The 17,300-nt window shown below is 40.5% G+C and overlaps 1 protein-coding gene across 1 annotated transcript in view; it reads right to left on the bottom strand.

The window, feature by feature from the left end:
• Positions 1–17,300, bottom strand: part of syne2b (spectrin repeat containing, nuclear envelope 2b) — a 129,238-nt gene that overhangs the window by 18,330 nt on the left and 93,608 nt on the right. The window contains 3 exon segments of the mRNA XM_052089472.1: positions 12,783–12,949; positions 13,604–13,762; positions 15,955–16,110. Coding sequence (XP_051945432.1) covers positions 12,783–12,949; positions 13,604–13,762; positions 15,955–16,110 — 482 coding nt within the window.

Here is a 17,300-nt window from a genome sequence, read left to right as displayed (position 1 = left end):
GAGTATTCCAAGTGTAAATTAGGCTGCTTGAGCATTCAGTGTCGGATCAAGATTTGAAAAGTAGTGCTGCATTCCAGTCAACTCAGAAAGTTGGATTTTACAACTTCCTACTAGAAAAAGTGCAATGGAATGAATCTTTAAATCAGAATTACAAATTGTAGGCTCGTGCAGAAATTCTCAACTCCGATTTCGCTGAGATGCGGGTGCATGATGTCACAAAAACATGTTGACACTCAGGGAGATAAACAAAGTAAGTGATAAACATTCACTTTTTTTTTAAAGTAATATCGATAAATTAGTTTGTTTCCACATTACATGATATTAAAGCTTGTTTAACAAATGCCTGCAGAAACCGGTGTATAAAACATTATAATCACTTTTAATAATCATACACCTGTAACACAAATGCAGGTGTTCAGCATTGTTTATCAGTTGGGCTGCTAGGAGACATTGGTATTACTAGTTAGCTGCGACATAATGTATGATGCCCAAAGGCATAGGGTGTCTTTTTCATTGTGAAACAATTAAACAGTTTTCTTAATGGCACGAATCACACTGAAGGCCTAGACTTAAAATGCACGGCCCGCCACTGTGTTTCTTAATATTGCTCCTGTGGCCCACAAGTTGTGTTGTGAGTTGAGTATTCCCGGGGCATATGATTTGTATCTATTTATTTATTGTTGCTTTGGTAACATTGGGTTAAAGGGATAGTTCACCCCAATAATGACAATTCTCTTAAAAAAATGGCTTAAATATTGATCTGTTTCTCACCCACATTTAGCACATCACTTCAGAAGATATGGATTTAACCACTGGAGTCTTATTGATTAGCTTTTTGGACCTTCTGCTTTCTGGTCACCATTCACTTTTATTGTAAGGACCAGAAGAGTTGAGATATTCTTCTAAAAATACTAACTTGTGTTCTGCATAAGAAAGAAAGTCATAAACATCTGTGATGGCATGAGGGTGATTAAATTATTTGAGAATTTAATTTTTTTTGTGAACTATTCCTTTGTTCTAATTGTTAATTTGAAATTACATTGTTTTTAATAAACATGTAATGTGAATGACTATTGATGTCTTGATATTAAATACATTTAAAAAAAAGTGTAATCACTCTACCTATAGTTAAACTATTAAAAACGAATTGTAGAATGAATTAATGACAAGAAGTTATATCAAAGAATTTACAATTTTTGTTACATATCGAATATTGAGCTTTATGGAATATACTGAATAGTAAATATGTCTATCAGCTGTATAGGACAGAAGAGTGTTAAAACACACACACACACACACACACACACACACACACGTTCATACACTGGATTATTCATACATGCATTTAATACTTTTGTTGTGTCTAATGTTAACCAATAAAATAGGTTTGAACTTCACATTTAACTTCAAACTCAGTGGCTGTTTGTTTTTCTGCAACTAATACTATATTATGTCCCTCTGTTTATGGATACTAAGGCTTTATGAACGACTTCTTAACTGGCCAATCGCAGACTGCTAGTGACTCTTAGTAGCCAATCTGAACGCAGGAGGCGGGACCTACCAGAATAGGGCTGGGGGGAGACTAAAACGACTAGGAGAATGGTGGCATTCCTCCCCATTCTCACGTGACCATTCCAATGGAGGACCGACCAAAACAAACGGGAGTGCTGATGTGGAAGGAATGACATCACACAACAAATCGACTGCACGTGACAATGCAGTGTTCGTTCACCAACACAAACGAACCAGTGCTTTCCATATTATCGAATACACAATATGTCGATGAAATACATTCAATTAAAACAACAACAGATGCATGCAATCTCTAGAAATGTTCCAAGAGCAATGAGAAGGCAGACAAGATATCAAATAAATGGAAATGGCAATGAACCTTCACAAAATAACAGGATTCAGATGAAGAAATACAGAGAGCTATGCAATAATCATAATTGCTGTTGTTGCATATAATATTCTATGCATTGGTATACATGCATAATTCAGATGCATCTTGCATGCTCTTTGCCGTATGGTTGCATGGACTTCTTAGGTGCATGTCTGTTTAGAAGAGCGAGCACAGTGTGAATGTCATCCTTAGAAACAAGCATATGCTTCAATTCAACGTAGGATTTGATCTGTCCTGCAATCCAGGCTAGTATTAGCCACTGAACACTCATTGCTGCCGTCTGTAAACACACATGCTGACAAAAGCACTGCCCATCCCCCTCACACACACACACACACACACGCATGCATGCATACATAAGGGACATCCAGTGTGTGCAATTAGGAAACACTTACTCACAGACCGGTGAGGCTGCTCCATGACTCTCGCGTCTTAATGTTAGCATGTTTGTCTGAATGGCTGAGGCTGATAACAGACACACACACACACACACTCGTCTTAGAGACTGTGAGCTACCGTATACATCACTCCCACCCCTGTCTTCCCTCACTCATTATTCAACCCCTATCTCTCCCTCTCCTCTCTGTATGACCAAGAGTAGAATTCAACATTCATGCAATGGCTTTCTCTTGGCTAGCTGAGATTACACACAGGTAGCGTTCTAGCTCACTGGAGATTTTCTTTGGAGGAGAAACTTTCTCCCTTTTTTTCCCCAGCAGAACAGTAAACACATATTTGACATTACTCATATAGGAAAGAAACATTACAAAGGAGATCTATTTTTTTATCTCAATGGTTTCTCCTTGATAGTAATACAATTAAATGGAGAACAAACAGAACCTTTTGCTTTAGTCTCCTGTTTTTAAATTCATATTCAGGGTTCAGTACAATTTAAGCTCAATCAACAGCATTTGCGGCATAATGTTGATTGCCACAAAAAACCTTACCTTTTCTTAAAAAGAAGCAGCACAAATATGGGTTACAGTGAGGCACTTACAATAGAAGTGAATGAGGCCAATCCGTAAAACAAAAGACCCCAGTAATCTCACGTTTCTCATCTAGAGTTTCAGAAGAGATCTCAACAATGTCTCACACTGTGCCCGATTTTTGCCAAGATACCAAAGTTAATGTAAAATCAGTGTCAAGAGATTTTAATATAAACAAATTTCTCACCAAATTCTGCAAACAATTGTTTCACATAACTATATTTGGCCTGGAGCACGTGAAAAGGTTTTAGGCCGGTTGATGGAATTGTTATTGTATCTTAGTGACTTGATAATGAACGTGTCCATATGCGTTGCAAACATTTGATTTTGTGGGATTTTGTTGTTATGAATTCTAGGTAACGTTATATAGCAAATGAACATAGATGAGGTTTCATTGGAATTGTGAAAATGACTTGTGATGGCCTTGGAAGCAAACAAACAAGTAATGTTTTGCACTGCATATTTGATCTAGCAAAAGTGTATGTATTCATTTGTATGTTTTATTGGAGTACCATTATAGTTTTATAAATTCCAGCTATTATTTAAAATGTAAAAACCTAACAATTTATATATATATATATATATATAAGAAAAATTTAGATGCATATGAAATATGTTGCTAAAAATAAAATTTATAATTTGTGATGGAGCCAGTTGAAAAGTTGGCAGGGTAAGTAAAAACCACAACTACTGGCCTGACTGGTCCGGTAGAAAATAAATGCTTGTCGTTTGCCTTGAACAGGCAGAAATTAATGTACAAGTACAGCATAGCATCATTTACTAACCACAGTCAAAAACACAAGAGAATGAAAGAGAGAACGTGGATTTGCGCAAATACGTTCACCAAAAACACTACATAGAAAATACACACAGTAAAACCAATAACCAATAAATAATGAAGCCCTTAATAAGAAGAATGAATAATAATAATTTTCTACTATGAAACGAATGGATTAAACTTCGGCACAGTCCTCGTCAGGTAACATATGTGCTGCAAACATGAATGATACTTCAAATCAAGCAATGATAAAATGGACAAAGAAATGCTTTGATAAGGAGCCGAGCCACATGAAAGGACTAGAATATCACGGGGGTGGCTTGGGCCATTAAGTAACCAACCACAGCAGCTGAGCATAGTGGCAGCAATTTTTGCACAGGCAAAGTCCTCTTGCATGCTCTTCAGAAATGATTGTGAAGTGACCTCTTCAAACTATGAACTTTCCAGCAGTTCAGCTAAATAAGATGATGAATCTGGGCCAGAGGGAACCACGTTGGTGGGCCTCACAGAGATAGAGCTGCTTGTCAATGTTTTTTCTTTTTCGAAGAGGGTAATTCACAAGTGCTGAGATGATCTGAGCACACTCCGCCCCTCGGAAGGGTTTAATTCAATCATTACAATTTACAGGTAGTCAATATTCTGCTGTCCTTCACTCAAAGAGATCTCCATTCAGGATGATAGTCAGGGTAGATAAAGATTACTTTGAAACATGCCATCTAATTTACCACACACACACACACACACACACACACACACACACACACACACACACACACACACAAAGCTGTCACACACCCTCCCTGTATCTCAATCTGCTCCCTAGCTCCCTATGTCGTGAATCGGTATTTCGTGAACATGAATTCGGGCACTGATCCACTGAAAATTGGGACACTTATGGCACAATCACCTGCAACATTTTAACGAGTTTGCGCATTGAAGCTCAGCTGTTATTAATCAGCACCATCACTGTGTAAATGAAAATCTCAAATGTACAGTGTTATTATGACAGATAAATGGCATAATTGAATAAATTCAAATTTATAGTAGTGTATTTGATACCTTTAAACAACTCAAATATTTAAAAGATTGTTTCACTTTCATGGTAATTATGAATAAAAAGCATTACAACCAAAATAAGGCTTGGATTTCATAGTTTATCACTTGTGCTTGAGAGACTTCAGAAGACATGATGATGTTTCTGGTAAGTCGGTAAAAGAACATAGTGAGCAACTATGCTCCCTGGTTTCTATGGTGCATTGTGGGATTTTTTAGGGAGCGAATGTTTCAGTGCACTGGAATGATTTTGCGAACGAGACTGATTCACTGATCAGTGCTCTGACTACTGAACTAGGGAACTGATTAAGACGCACCCCCTATCTAAGATAAAGTTGTTGCCATAGCTACAGTTACAGTGACAACAGCTACAGTTGTCTGAACTTCTTAGTGGAACACTGCATTGGCATGGCAACCAATTTGTCTTGGCAAACAGCAGCAAACAAATGTCCTCAGCTAATGCACCTTGGTCAACATCAAACACACAGACATGTTTACTTAGCTAAGCAGGCAGCCAGGCACATTTCATTGACTTCTGTTGTTTTTATATAAATCTACCAGAAATTATAATTACTGTAGACTAATCCTAACCTCAACCCTACCCGACCCCTAAAAGATTTTTTTGCATCTTTAGAATGAAAAACAAAATAAAGCATTATTTACTTTTTAATGAATCGTTTATCCAAATGAGGATGTCCCCCAATGTTCCTAAAGTGTGGTTTTATCAGAGTTAGTTCACTTTTGTGGACAATTTTTGTCACAAAACTGTAGCCAAGTATGTACACACACATACAGCAGTATAAATTGTCAAAAAACCCTTAAAAATGTGAGTCAAAAGAGAATGTGTTTCAAGAACTGTCCAATGTGGCCAACTTTTTAATGTTTCAGATGTAGCGTGTTGGAGTGTGTGTGTAGGTGTGTGCTCAGCAGGGGTGTTTTAAACACAGCATCTGCCCCATGTTGCCCATTTTGTCCATCCACAGTGAGCAGAGTTTTGTAAGATACCAAGGGTTCAAGAATATAATGGCTGCCATCACTCAGCCAATAGCTGATTAGCAGATGAGCAGAAGCACAGATCTTTGAAGTTGATTGGCTGAAAGACACAATAAGAGTAGACGGAAGACATTTGGGACAGCGTGTGGACACAAAGGCCTGTGCTAGCACACAGCAGCTGCCGTGTGTGTGTGTGTGTGTGTGTGTGTGTGTGTGTGTGTGTGTGTGTGTGTGCAGATGCTGGCAGAGTGAACTGTGCTGTGATTTTAAGTGACAAAAGAGTTGAATGGGTCTGTGTCATCTTCTGTTATCCTGCTAATAGATTTTGTCTCAATCACACACTCTTATATACAAATCACAGCTATATGCCTAAGCAAGCTAATACTAATACAAATATACACCTTTACTGTAACATTTATCCTCAGATGGCTTAAGTACTCATATTAAAATCATCTTGGATCATTTGATAGAGAAACACAGGACACAGAAGCCAGCTGAGACAAGCATGTCTGAGTCACGGCTGTGATCTTTGACCTCAGACACACAAAGAAAACAAATGACTTCAACAGATTTGTGAACAGAGGCACAGTCCGTCTCCAGACCAAAATGTTCTCTCTCTCTCTTCTGATCTACACAAAGTGAATGTAAATGTAAATTTCACCAAAAATCTCAATTCTGTCAGCATTAACACACCCTCATGTCATTACAAACCCTTTTTACTCTCTTTCTCCCACAAAGGAGATATTTTGCAGAATTTCCAACCTGCTCTTTTTATACAACTAAAGCATATAGTGATCAGGCTGGTAAGCTCCAAAAAGGACAAAAAGCACCATAAATACACTATAAGCGTAGTCCATATTAGAGGGCGACCGACTTCACATTTTGTCGATACCCATTACTAAGGTGGTGGAAAAGGCAGATAACTGATTAATTGGCCGATAGTTTTTAATATTATATAAACACATAATTTTCTGGTCTTTCCTTTTATGACTGGCACAGACATAGAAGCTACAAGAGTCTAGAATTAATAAAATCCCAGACGAAGATTATTGTTCAGCCAAAATCCAAATAATAACAAGAAATAATTCAATATGATTTGGTTTGTAATGTGGGACATTTAAATATAAACAAGCCTAATATACACCAGTATTTTAAAATGCTCTGACATTAAGCATTTGCCAAATTCTGCCTTTTATAGCCTATATATTCCACCAGATGATGTTTAGTGAGAAATAAAGTTTATTATTTTTCACACGATATGATGCATGTGCTGATGGGGACCTTTCTATATAGTAACAATTTTCTTTGCATGCCAACGATACAATTTAAAATACTTCATTATCTAATCAAAATAACTAAATATGCACTGAAACAAAAATATGGATGGATATTGTCAATTATGAAATATTTTAATACAGCAAATACCCACATGATTGGTTTTATTTCACTTCTAGAGTTATACTGCAGAACCAAGCATTCTAACTGAATCCTCCAGAGAAGAACACGGTGGAATGATAAAAAAATAAAGCAACTATCGGCACAGATTAATTGGTAAAACCAATATACTGCTCTACCTCAATCCTTATGACTTGTGAACTATATTCAACATCTTCTAATGTCATAAGTTTGTAGAAGAAACAGAGCAAAATGTAAATGATTATTCAATGAACATTCGTGCATTTTCAAACTTGCAAGATCTGACATCAATTTTGACAAATGCCATTGGTTCCCATGTTGTGTCATAATCATGACATATCAAGTTTGAATTTGGGTTTGGAATGACAGGAGGGTGAGAAAATTGTTCCAGAACTTAAATTTTTGGGTGAACTATCACTTTAACATGTTCACAGTAAACAAACATCCACTGTCTGTCAATTCCACTAAGTTTTAACTCTGCACGTCTATTGGTTTGACCCTCAGCAGCTGGTGGGAAGGAATGTTGACAGGCGTAAAGCTCCAGCTCAAGGTCACTGGTAGATAAATAGGCAGTCTCGTGCCTGGTTACCTAGTGATCCACAAAGCTACTTTTAGCGTCTCCCTGCACCTGCAAAGCCTTTTTCATCCCTTAAACCTTGACATTAGTGGCACAGAGCCAGAGCTAACATTTAGATCTCCTATAGACACTCAAGAATATGCTTAGCTGGGAACAATAATAAAAATGCAAGCAGCAAGCCAGAATTTTGCCAACCCACAGGCAAAAAAACAAAAAAAAAAACAAGCAAAATTTTTTTTACCGGAAAACAAAACGTTATTGATTATGAAAAAGCTTTAGGACAGTGTAGCAGTTGACCTTAATCAGAAATGAGAGAAATATGCAATATATATTTTAATCAGTGACTTTTCCAGGATTGCAGATCCTTAGAATTAAAGCTCTAGTGGAACTCACCTGCTATTACTAGGCAACAGTGAGTTGCAGGTAAGGAGAGCAACAGGTCACTGGCTCTTTTCGCTTGACCTTCAAACCCTCCACCCTGACCTCCTCCTCTCTTAAGAGGCTTGTTTAAGCAACACAATTACATTAATTGCATTCCACCAGCAGTTCAGCTTTAAATCGTAACGCTGCAGCTTTATTTTTAAACTGCAGGAATGAACTTGCAGGAATAGCACAAGAAAAATGGAGGGGTCTCTGTCAAAATGTCAGCAGATACAATGTGAATAAATGTGAACTAATTTTCATAACCTTTAGAGTTAATGAATTAATAAACAAATTACATGAGCCAAAAGGCTTGCAGCTCAAATGGTCTAGTCTCAATGCTCTCTCTCTCTCTCTCATTTAGAGCAGGATATACAATGGGATGTTATTTTTCTAATTCAATACAGTTTTATAAATTAAAAATGATACGTGAGTGAGTCATAAGTCGAATAATGAACATGAATTTCAAAATGTCTTAGTACTTGGCCTGTCTTTTTTTTTGCTTTAAATGGCAGCGTGCAAGTTTGTGCAAACCATGATGATTAATGTTATCCCAGCATGAGTTGTGACAGTTCCAAAGAGTATCTTGTGTGCGTCAATGGAAGCAAGGAAATCTGACCTTTTGAACAAAGGAATTAACAGGGTCAATGTTACAAATTTTCTCAGTTGATTAGATACCTTGATATAGTGCAGCATCTTAAATAATGCTATCATTATTGCTCATGTTTCTTTGTTTTAGTTTTTAGGGGTATATGAGTGAAATTACATCCCTTGGGCCCACCACCCATTGGAGGAACCGCAGGAGTCGGGTGCGCTGCCATATGGGCGGCAGTGAAGGCCGTGGGCCTCGACGGACCAGACCCGGGCAGCAAAGGCTTGCTCTGGGGACGTGGAATGTCACCTCACTGGGGGGGAAGGAGCCGGAACTAGTGAGGGAGGTGGAGCGTTACCAGTTGGATCTGGTGGGGCTTACATCGACGCACAGTTTTGGCTCTGGATCCGTACTGCTGGATAGGGGATGGACTCTATTCTTCTCTGGAGTTTCCCAGGGTGTGAAGCGACGGGCGGGTGTGGGGATACTCACGAGTCCCCGGCTGGCGCCACTACGTTGGAGTTTACCCGGTGGACGAGAGGGTCGCCTCCCTACGCCTCACGGGTTGTGGGGGAAAACTCTGACTGTTGTCTGTGCATATGCACCGAACAGCAGTTCAGAGTATTCGGCCTTCTTGGAGACCCTGAATGGAGTCCTGAATAGTGCCCCAGTAGGGGACTCCATAGTGATGCTGGGTGACTTCAACGCACACGTGGGAAATGACAGGGACACCTGGAAAGGCGTGATTGGGAGGAACAGGCTCCCTGATCTGAACTCAAGTGGATGTTTGTTATTAGACTTCTGTGCTAGTCATGGATTATCTATAACAAACATCATGTTTGAATATAAGGATGTTCATAAGTGTACGTGGTACCAGAGCACCCTAGGCCGAAGGTCGATGATCAATTTTGTAATCGTGTCGTCGGATCTGAGGCCATATGTTTTGTACACTCGGGTAAAGAGAGGGGCAGAGCTGTCAACCGATCACCATCTGGTGGTGAGTTGGGTCAGGGGGTGGGGAAAGACTCTGGACAGACCTGGGAAGCCCAAGCGAGTAGTGCGGGTGAACTGGGAACGTTTTGAGGAGGTCCCTGTCCATGAGATCTTCAACTCACACCTCCGGCGGAGCTTTTCAGGCATCCCTGCGGAGGTTGGGGACATTGAACTGGAGTGGGCAATGTTCAAAGCTTCCATTGCCGGCAGCGGTGGAGAGCTGCGGCCTCAAGGTTTTAGGTGCCGCAAGGGGTGGTAACCCTCGAACACCGTGGTGGACACTGGTGGTCAGGGAAGCCGTCCGACTGAAGAAAGAGGCCTTCCGGATTTGTTGTCCCGGAGGTCTCCGGAGGCAGTTGCAAGGTACCGACAGGCCCGAAGGGCTGCGGCCTCGGCCGTGAGGGAGGCAAAGCAGTGGGTGTGGGAAAAGTTCAGAGAAGCCATGGAAGGACTTTCGGTCCGCACCAAAGTGCTTCTGGAAAACCGTCCGCCACCTTAGGAGGGGGAAATGGGGAACCATTCAAGCTGTATACAGCAAAGATGGGACGCTGTTGACCTCAACCGAGGAGGTTATTGGGCGTGGAAGGAACACTTTGAAGAACTCCTAAATCCCAACACGCCCTCTATGGTAGAGGCAGAGCCGGAGGATGATGGGGGATCAGATCCTATTTCCCTGGGGAGGTCACTGAGGTAGTCAAACAACTCCGCAGTGGCAAAGCCCGGGATTGATGAGATCCGACCAGAAATGCTGAAAGCTTTGGATGTGGAGGGGGTGTCATGGATGACACGCCTCTTCAACATTAGCGTGGAAATCTGGGACAGTGCCTAAGGAGTGGCAGAACGGGGTGGTGGTTCCCCTCTTCAAAAGGGGGATCAGAGAGTGTGTGCCAACTACAGGGGTATCACACTTCTCAGCCTCCCTGGTAAAGTTTACTCCAAGGTGCTGGAGAGGAGGGTTCAGCCGATTGTCGAACCTCGGATTGAAGAGGAACAATGCGGTTTTCGTCCTGGCCGTGGAACGACGGACCAGATCTTTACTCTCGCAAGGATCCTGGAGGGGGCCTGGGAGTATGCCCATCCGGTCTACATGTGTTTTGTGGATCTGGAGAAGGCGTATGACCGGGTCCCACGGGAAAGACTGTGGGAGGTGCTGCGGGAGTACGGGGTGGGGGGGTCCCTTCTTAGGGCGATCCAATCCCTGTACGTCCAAAGCGAGAGCTGTGTCCGGGTCCTCGGCATGAAGTCGAGTTCATTCCATGTGGGGGTTGGTCTCCGCCAAGGCTGCGCTTTGTCACCAATCCTGTTTGTGATATTCATGGACAGGATATCGAGGCGTAGTCGGGGTGTGGAAGGTGTGTGGTTCGGTGGGCTGGGGATCTCATCGCTGCTTTTTGCAGCTGATGTTGTCTTCATGTCATCATCAGTCCATGACCTTCAGCTCTCACTGGATCGCTTGGCAGTCGAGTGTGAAGCAGCTGGGATGAGGATTAGCACCTCTAAATCTGAGGCCATGGTTCTCAGCAGGAAACCGATGGAGTGCGTACTCCAGGTAGGGAATGAGGTTTTGCCCCAAGTGAAGGAGTTCAAGTACCTCAGGGTCTTGTTCACGAGTGAGGGACAATGGAGCCGGGAGGTTGGCCGGAGAATCGGGGCAGCGGGGCGGTATTGCACTCGCTCTATTGCACCGTTGTCACGTAAAAGACAGCTGAGCCAAAAGGCAAAGCTCTCGATCTACCGGTCAATTTTTGTTCCTACCCTCACCTATGGTCATGAAGGTTGGGTCATGACCAAAAGAACTAGGTCGCGAGTACAAGCGGCTGAAATGGGCTTCCTCAGAAGGGTGGCGGGCTTCTCCCTTAGAGATAGGGTGAGGATCTCAGTCATCCGTGAGGAGCTCGGAGTAGAGCCGCTGCTCCTTTGCGTTGAAAGGAGTCAGTTGAGGTGGTTTGGGCATCTGGTAAGGATGCCCCTGGCCAGCCTCCCTAGGGAGGTGTTTCAGGCACGTCCAGCTGGGAGGAGGCCTCGGGGAAGACCCAGGACTAGGTGGAGAGATTACATCTCCACACTGGCCTGGGAACGCCTCGGGGTCCCCCAGTCAGAGCTGGTTAATGTGGCTCGGGATAGGGAAGGTTGGGGACCCGACTTCGGATAAGCGGTTGAAGATGGATGGATGGATGGAATGAGTGAAATTTATGTGATTAAATACAAAAAATTATGACAAATTCCCAGTGATCTTAAAGTGGAAAAACTAGAGAAAAGGTAGAATGATGACAAAAAGGACATAGAGTCAGGAGGACAACAAGCAGGCCATCAACATGACATGAAACTCCAGTCACCATATGTATTACCAAAGCACTGACAATCAAACCAAGAACAGGATAAACTAAGCAATCCTCCCCACCCCATTCTCAACGCATGCTACACCCTGATACTGCCCATCTGGACTGACGCTGCGTGCACATACAGCATATAAATCTTTTTTTCCTCTCTCTCTGTTTGTCTTTATGAGGATTGAGATTAATCAGATTCATGTCAGATAAATGTCCACATTCATCTCTACACTGTCTCTGATGCATTTAAGAAAATACTGCAAGCAGTCCATGTTTCATGACCCAAACATGCTTGTCAAAATACTACAGGATACTCAGTTAACCATTCAGAAACAACTAGTGTGAGCAGACAGAGAACTGAAACACAATTGTAAAGAGGTTTTATCATATAAAAAAAATACAATGCAGGCTTTGCACATAGACTGTTATTGAAGAATGGGACAGTGCAAAATACTTGCAACCGTTCAACGAGGTTAGCCAATCATAACAGAAGTCATTAACATATTCAAGTCTTATTCAAGGTACAGTAGTAAAGCCTGTTTAATTCTAAAGGTCAGAGAGAGGATGGAAAATGGTCATAAAACATAACATTATGTCTGTTTTTGGTGTAAGAATGTTGAAAAATGTATGAACTCTTTATGTTTGTGTTCTAGCTGAATATATAATATTGTTGTATTATGCATTTAATTTAGTGTATTTCACCATGAACATGCTATGCTTAGGGTCTCATTGCAGTCTCACCTGGCTTCAATGTGATTGAATAGATGCTGCCAGCGGTCATTGATATCCTTGATCTTTTCATTTATTTCTGTCTCTTTGGTCTTGTTGCTGGCAGTGATTAGTTGTTCTCCCAGCTGTTTCAGATGTGTTTTATTCTCACTGAAGAGGTTGATCTCCTCCATGCATTCCTGCAGTGGGTATGTTTAAGGGGATGGGTAAATTCATAGTAATTAATATCTTTACAGTCTATATCTTTATAGGACACTCCACGTGAATCTTTAGAGCAAAGTTCAATCTTACATGGCCATCAAACTCCAAACTTCAAATTCAACTTCTGTCTCCATTTATTCCATCTGAATTTAAATACTTTTGATTCATATGTGTCCTTACATAGTCTAATGTGAGTCACTTTAAACTGTAATTATATTGAAAAGAGGAGAAAGGATATTCTTAATTTTTTTCTTTTGTGTTCCGCATAAGACATAATTTATAATAACATGAGGGTGAGTAAATTATGACTGAAATGTTACTTTGGTTCTGAACTTTTGTTTTCTTTACACTTGTTTTATTTGTGGGGACCATTGGCTGACCTGCACAAGGCTGCACTTGTTTTACTATTCTTGTGGGGATTCAATGTCGGCACAATCATTCAAGAAAGTTTACTGTCATGCTCTTGTAGTTTGTTTGCTTACAATAAACACTATGAAGACAAAGAGGGAAGTTAACAATGTCTGTCTTTAGGTTTAGCAAAACATAGGCTGATTCAAATGCTGAAAGGGACTGTGCAGTATGTCTGGGGTTCATGCTCATTTGGGCTGTGTGATGGAGCAGATTCAGCTCACCTTCTTGAGTTTCTCCACCATCTCCTCGATGCTCAGCTCGGCGCTGTCCGCCACCTTGTTTTCCATCTGTGTCAGCCATTCACACAGCTCACGGTTCTTCTCATTGAAAATGATCCAGGCGTTCAGCCGGTCAGCAATCTCCTGTTTACGCAAAGACACCTGCACAGAGAGAAAGAGAGAGAGATAATACATAAGACGTATGACAGAAATGTCCTGGATATGTTTGTATGAGATTCAACCAAACACATTTAAGGAACAATGACATAATACTGAGGTAATCAAATTAGCCTTGCAATATGTTAAAGGGATAGTTTACCCAAATATGATTATTCTCTCATTATTTACTCACCCTCATGTCATTTTACACTCCTATGACTTTATTTGTTCTGCAGATATTTTAATGGAGATATGTCCATATAATGCAAGTGAATGGTGAAGATATTTTTAAGCTACTAAATAAAGGCAGCTTAAAGGTAATCCATAAGACTCCAGTGGTTTAATCCCTGTCTTATGAAGCGATTCAACAGACTCCAATGGAAGTGAAAACGTAAAGTGAAAAAGGAGACATCATATCTCCATTAAAATATCTTTGTTCGAGTTCTGTGAAAGAAAGTAATTTGAGTTTGAGATGACATGGGTGAGTAAATGAGGAGAAACTTTACATTTTTAGGTGAACTATTCCTTTAACTCACACATTAAAGTTATATTAAAACATAATCTTTACACTTAGAGGTTTTCAATTATAAATAAGGGACTGAATTTCATTTATAATAAAGTAAAATAAAAAACATGATAAAAAACATAAACGTATAATCTCAAACTTTACAGGAAAGCAAGGCGCTCCTGTAGGCAAGGCAATAATGTTACTGAGAACTTAAATTGATTAACTTAATCGTACTGACGTGAACCTACAACAAAGGTAAAATTAAAGAATATTTGATCTCTTCAATGTTATTATAAGACTTTAAAACCCAAACTAACTGAACAGCTGCCACATGTGAACTTCACTGTTACCAGGCAACACCCCCCCAAGTGACTGACAGACACACACACACACACACACACACAGTGATTTCCAAAACAAAGAGCCAAAGACTCCTGCCTCTTTTCACTTCTTTGTGTCTTTTCTCTGTGTCCCTCACTCTCTCCACCATCTGTTCTCTCGTTCAAGTGTCAAAAAAACCCACCCACCCCAAAACTTACTCTAGACCTCCAAAACATGACCTCAGGAGACTCCAGCTGACTGATTTAGGACCACATTGATTAATAACTGCAAAAGCTGCAAATTTGATGTGAGTGATGTAGAGATTCAGAGAGAAAATCAATAATGCATTAGAGTCACCACAGCAACATCTAGCATTAAATTACTTCAAGGGAGCAATGACTTTAACTGAATTAAGAGAACCTGTTAAAAAAAAAAAATCAAACAAACATTCACATCTGCTTTCTGAGTGTTGATAGTATATTACACACTGTCTTTAAAATACCTGAAATTCCTCTGAGCATGCTGTTTGTGTGTGTTTCCTCAGCGGTCAGTTTGGGACAAAATTGTCCCCAGAAGTTAGATAAATATGCCGTCCTCCAAGGTAAAAATGATTTTTTTAAATGTATTATTATTTTAATTTTAAAAATGAATTGTTTTCTTTTGAGGGTAGGCTTTGGGTTAGAGTTTTTATAGAGTTAGTCATTATAATTAGCTTTATTTCAATACAATAGAATAGTCTATGGTAAGTCCATATTTAGGTAAACTTGTGTGTTAAACTCCTACAGAGTGTGAGACTGTTTAGACTCTGGATGTTGGATTCACAGTGTTGTTAAGGATAAACAACTTTCTACATCTTAAACTACACATACAGATATTTGTCATACACACACACACACACACACACACACACACACGTTGTGTTTCCATGTTTTATGGGGACTTTCCATAGACATAATGGTTTTTATACTGTACAAACTTTATATTCTATCCCCTAAACCTAACCCTACCCCTAAACCTAACCCTCACAGAAAACTTTCTGCATTTTTACATTTTCAAAAAACATAATTTAGTATGATTTATAAGCTGTTTTCCTCATGGGGACCGACAAAATGTCCCCACAAGGTCAAAAATTTTGGGTTTTACTATCCTTATGGGGACATTTGGTCCCCACAAAGTGATAAATACACGCTCACACACACACACACACACACACAAAGGTTTATCAGCTCAGTAAGCTATAAATAGCCATCAACGTTGCAAAACTTATTCTTTTCATGGTAGAGAAGTTAGTCTGTAGTAATAATAATGAACTTTATATAAACACAGTCTATGGAATGTCTTCATTCATTCAGTGAGTGTGTCTTACTTTGAGGCAGAGTTCTTCCCACTGGCAGTGCAGATGATCCACTTGCTCCTGCAGAAGGAGGACATCATCGGTGAGGATGTACTGGGACAGATCCGTCTTCATGGTGCTTAGCTCAAACAAACTGACTGCCCAGTCCTCCAAACAGTCCTGAACCTCCTGCATAACATAACACCACTGTCACACACACTCACTGAAAAACACTGCCACACATCCCAGCTCTGACTCACACAATCTCTCTCTCTCTATTTATCTATCTATCTCTCACACACAGGCCAAACCAGATTAAAGCCTGTATGGACAAAGGGGAAGGGCAGAGAGAGAGAGACAGACAGAGAGAGAGAGAGAGAGAGAGAGAGAGAGAGAGAGAGAGAGAGAGATAGAGGTGGTGGTGGTGGGGGAATAACAGCTGAATAAGCCTCTAGCATAGCAGAGAGGAATGGAAATCCAAATGAGTCAACAAAAAGCTGTTGTGTGTGTTGTAATGATTTGTGGGCACACTAACTGCTACCTTTTCCCTCAAATGCTTTTAATGGTCCATAATCAGAATCAGAATCAGAATCAGCTTTATTGCCAAGTATGCTTACACATACAAGGAATTTGTCTTGGTGACAGGAGCTTCCAGTCTACAACAATACAAACAATACCAAAAACAGCAGCAAGACATAGGTAATTAAAAACAAAAAAGAACACAAAATAAATAATTATACATATACGTACATACACTCGCCTTCATACATACCCACATACACACACGTAGTGCAAATCTAATACAATCTGTATAGAAAGAACAAAAACCTGTATATTATGTACAGAGCAATGTAAGTAATAGCAGAAGTGGATATGTTGGATAATATAAATTAAAATTAAAATTAAACTGTGTATTGCACATAATTATTGCTCAATGGGGCAATTTAATTGTTCATTAGATGGATGGCCTGAGGGAAAAAACTGTTCCTGTGTCTGACGGTTCTGGTGTTCAGAGCTCTGAAGCACCGGCCAGAAGGCAACAGTTCAAAAAGGTAGTGGGCAGGGTGAGTGGTGTCCAGAGTGATTTTACCAGCCTTTTTCCTCACTCTGGAAGTGTATAGTTCTTGAAGGGGGGCAGGGGGCAACCAATAATCCTCTCAGCAGACCGAACTGTCCTTTGTAGTCTTCTGATGTCTGATTTCGTAGCTGCACCAAACCAGACAGTTATTGAAGTGCAGAGGACAGACTCAATGACTGCTGAGTAGAACTGTTTCAGCAGCGCCTGTGGCAGGTTGAACTTCCTCAGCTGGCGAAGGAAGTACAACCTCTGCTGGGCCTTTTTCACAATGGAAAATCTCCACAATGTGTATCTCCCACTT

Source organism: Xyrauchen texanus, chromosome 24 (assembly GCF_025860055.1).
Source record: "Xyrauchen texanus isolate HMW12.3.18 chromosome 24, RBS_HiC_50CHRs, whole genome shotgun sequence".
Taxonomy (NCBI): domain Eukaryota; kingdom Metazoa; phylum Chordata; class Actinopteri; order Cypriniformes; family Catostomidae; genus Xyrauchen; species Xyrauchen texanus.
Note: the sequence above shows the minus strand (reverse complement) of the source record. Positions and strands in the feature narration are given on the sequence as shown.